Below are 3,764 nucleotides of genomic sequence, written 5' to 3'. Positions count from 1 at the left end.
AAGTGGTGACCATCGTAGTGTTCGGGGTAGAGTACATGGTGAGGATCTGGGCCGCAGGGTGCTGCTGTCGGTATCGAGGATGGAGAGGACGACTCAAATTTGCCAGAAAACCTTTCTGTGTCATTGGTGAGTCTGGAGCCCCTAAACTGTGGGTCAGGAAACGCATCATTTCAGAAAGTAATCTGACCATTTAATCTTTTAGGATTTATGTTGCAGTCTGGTGCTAAAGTTGCTTAAATTTTGATCTTCAGTTCTCCTTAGAGACAAGCAGAATTACTTTTTGTTCTAGAGTGAAAGTAGAGACTTGACAGTTCCATAAGTATTCAGGTCCTTTACTTGGTCCTGAGTTGAAGCACCCTTAGCAACATTTCTTTTGACCTTCATCCACTCTGCTCACGTATGACTGTGCACCGACCCATCCAGGCTGTCATATTGTAACGTTTGCAGACGATACAGTGATGGTGCGATGCATCACAAACAACTATGAGTCCAGTTACAGGCAGGAGGTGAAACACCTGGAGAGCTGGTGAAGGAAGAACAACCTTCACATCAATGGGAAGAAGACAAAGGAGATGGTCGTGGACTTCAGATGGAACAACCCCACCCCCAAATATAGAAGGATCTGCAGTGGAAGTGGTCTCCAGCTTCAAGTATTTGGGTGTGCATCTGAATGATAACCTCAACTGGGGCAACAACACCACCAGGCAGTTGAAAAGAGTTTCCTCTGCAGGGTAGCTGGACTCTCCTTTTGAGATAGGGTATGAAGTTTGGTTATCTGGGAGAGACTCTGAGTAGAACCGCTGCTCCTGGTGAAGAGGAGCCAGTTGAGGTGGTGCAGACATCTAGTAAGGATGCTGTTTGGGCGCCTCCCCAGGGAGGTGCTTTGGGCATGTCAGACTGGGAGGAGACCCATGGTAAGACCCAGGACATGCTGGAGAGACAAAGTCTCTTGGTTGGCCTGGGAACACCTTGAAGTCCTCCCAGAAGAGCTGGAAGAGGTGGCTGTGGAAAGAGATGTCTGGACCTCCCCGCTCAAGCTGCTGCCCCCGAGACCAAACTTTGGAACAAGAGGAAGATGATGGATGGCTGTATGGATAAAATTTGCATTGAAGTTGTAAAATTATCAACAAGACCATCTAAGTCACTGTTTTCTACTGCGCTACTCTGCAAGACGGGGGAAAATACGGATGGAAGAGATTTTAAAATGTGGTTACAGTGTTCCCTGATAAACACCTGCTATAATGAAATTTACTCTCTGTTGCTGTGTAGTTAGCTAATGTGAACTCAAAGGTTATTAAAGATGTTCAGACAGAACAGGATTTTTGAGGACGTATTAATAAGTACTTAGTCTCTATGTCATAAGTCAGAACCAGATCAATAATGTGTTGATGAGAATTAGTAGATGTGTGGGCACTTTGCTTAAAACCAATAGATTCTATTAAATTATTAAAGCTTATGCTTAAGCTATCACTTTCAACATCTACATGAATATCCTGTCCATGATCACTAACTGGATCAGAGATGAAAGACAGCTATGGTGGAGTCCAACTCGCACTGAGAACCTGCCCGAGTTTGTGCCGAGGATGCGTTCACAGCTCCCGCTTTTGTTCTACAGGGACTGGAAAGCCCTTTAAAGCAACTCAGTCACTCTATACTCCTGCAGCACAGAAAGGAACATGGTCATAAGCCTTTTCCAGGTCCACAAAACATGCGTAGATTGGATGGGCAGATTACCAAATCTGCAAGGGTGAAGATCTGGTGCTCTGTTCCACGACCAGGACAAAAGCCACACTGCTCCTCCAGAATCAGAGTCCTTTGACCTTCTGGATTGTTACGATTCTCTGAGTGTCCGTGGAAGATCTTCTATAGTTGGGGCAGCTGAGCCTTTAATCAGGTCCAACCTGTATATTTTAGGACAAGTAGACTCAGTCCAGGTGTAGAAACATCTCAGCAGAGATCAGGAGAAACAGCAGGAACCTGAGCTACAGTTCAGTTGGTGTTGGGGAAGGTCTGAATATTTATTGAAATTTGATAATTCATGTTTTAATTGTTTTATACGTTTGCAATTTTTAAAACAAAATGTAGTTTTTGAGATCAGGATGTTTTACTGAGGGTCAATTAATGAGAATGAAAAAAGCAACGATTCAAACTTCAACATAACTAAAAAAAAAAAAAGTGAAGATGCACTGATGCCACATTCTTTTATACCAAGTAAATAAATAAAAAAGTAATTTTTGAATTGATAAAGCCTCGTGGGTGGGAAAGGAAATATCTTCAGCTTCAGAAAAGAAGTCCAGTTTTCTTCTTATTATTACTTTTTATGGATTGACCATGACCTGAATGACTGAGAATTTTCACCAGCACATTTAGACCAAGTACTTTCATCAGGTATGAGCACTTTGATTGAATTAGGTACCAGCATTAAATAACATTATGAGTATTAATAATACATGAGTACTAACAGGATCTTTGAGGCTGGAGTACACCATGGTGTAATGTTTCAAATGTCCAACCAGCATCAGCCCCTCCGTACCCAAACCGTGTGTGTGCTCAGGAGCCCAGCAGCCATCACAGATGTTACCACAGAACATCTGCACGGCTAACACGGCTCCCGTTCTACCACTGGCTTCCTCAGCTGAGAGGAAAGTGTTATGATGCTGTAAAGTGGGATCTGGTACTGTTGGATCAGAACCCTCATGTGCAAGCACATAATATCAGACAGATATTATACCAGTGTATTAGTATTGTTGCATTCCTAACAGGAAGTGGTTGTTGGCCTGCAGCTCATCTCAGCGTCTTTCCACAACATATTCATCTTCGAACTGGAACACTTCTGTAGAAATGTTGAATTTCCAACATTCTGTTCTGAAGTTCTTTTGTAATAATCTAAGCTGACAAAAAAAAAATCATACGTTTGGATGAAAAAACTGTCGACTAACGATTAAGGAAATATGGTTTTTATTTTTTTTTGTAAAGATGTTTAGACAGCTAAATGTTGGTGCGTGACATCATCAGACTCAAGCTCAACGCCCTGTGTGGTCAAACCTGTAAACTCCTCCATGTTCAGCTGTAACCGTGTAGAGTTAAAGAAGTGAAAACAGCAGCTCGGTCATGGAAAGTCCAACTTCCTGTGACCCGTTTAAACTGAATGATGGTTCTGCTGTGAAGTCTGAGCTGGAGGTCCAAACAGGACTGGGTTTAACACTTCATGCATGTCTATGGGGACATTTTTTGTAGTTTCAGTCTTCTACAAAACTCTGAACTCACAGTTCCTCATAGAGGTGATCTGTCTTTAGTTTGGTTCTGTCCAAAGACAAGAACATAACAGCTGAGTGTGATTGTTAAACAGCTGACCTTTGTTTTTGACCTTTGACCTGCAGACATAATGGTGCTGATTGCTTCCATTTCCGTCCTGGCTGCTGGAACTCAAGGAAATGTCTTCGCCACGTCAGCCATCAGGTCTCTTCGGTTTCTGCAGATTCTTCGCATGATTCGAATGGACCGACGAGGAGGCACCTGGAAGCTGCTGGGCTCTGTGGTGTATGCCCACAGCAAGGTGACTCATGCAGACCTAACCCTGACCCTGACCTGACCTGACCCTGACCTGACCCTGATCTGACCCTGATCCTGACCTGACCTAACCTAACTCTGACCCTGATCTGACCCTGACCTAACCCTGACCCTGACCTAACTCTGACCCTGACCCTGATCTGACCTAACCCTGACCCTGACCTAACCCTGACCTGACCTAACTCTGACCCTGA

At 43.8% G+C, this 3,764-nt stretch overlaps 1 protein-coding gene across 1 annotated transcript in view; it reads left to right on the top strand.

The window, feature by feature from the left end:
• The window catches only part of LOC119412668 (potassium voltage-gated channel subfamily KQT member 2), a 17,358-nt gene continuing 13,594 nt past the window's right edge, over positions 1-3,764 (top strand). Inside the window, exons 1-2 of the mRNA XM_037679704.1 lie at positions 1-126; positions 3,381-3,556. Of these exons, the coding sequence (XP_037535632.1) occupies positions 36-126; positions 3,381-3,556 (267 nt within the window). The 5' untranslated portion in view covers positions 1-35. The remainder of the gene's footprint in view (positions 127-3,380; positions 3,557-3,764) is intronic.

Source organism: Nematolebias whitei, chromosome 7 (genome assembly GCF_014905685.2).
Source record: "Nematolebias whitei isolate Nwh7 chromosome 7, NemWhi1, whole genome shotgun sequence".
NCBI lineage: Eukaryota > Metazoa > Chordata > Actinopteri > Cyprinodontiformes > Rivulidae > Nematolebias > Nematolebias whitei.
The sequence above is the reverse complement of the archived record's forward strand: the minus strand, read 5'-3'. Positions and strand labels throughout refer to the sequence as shown.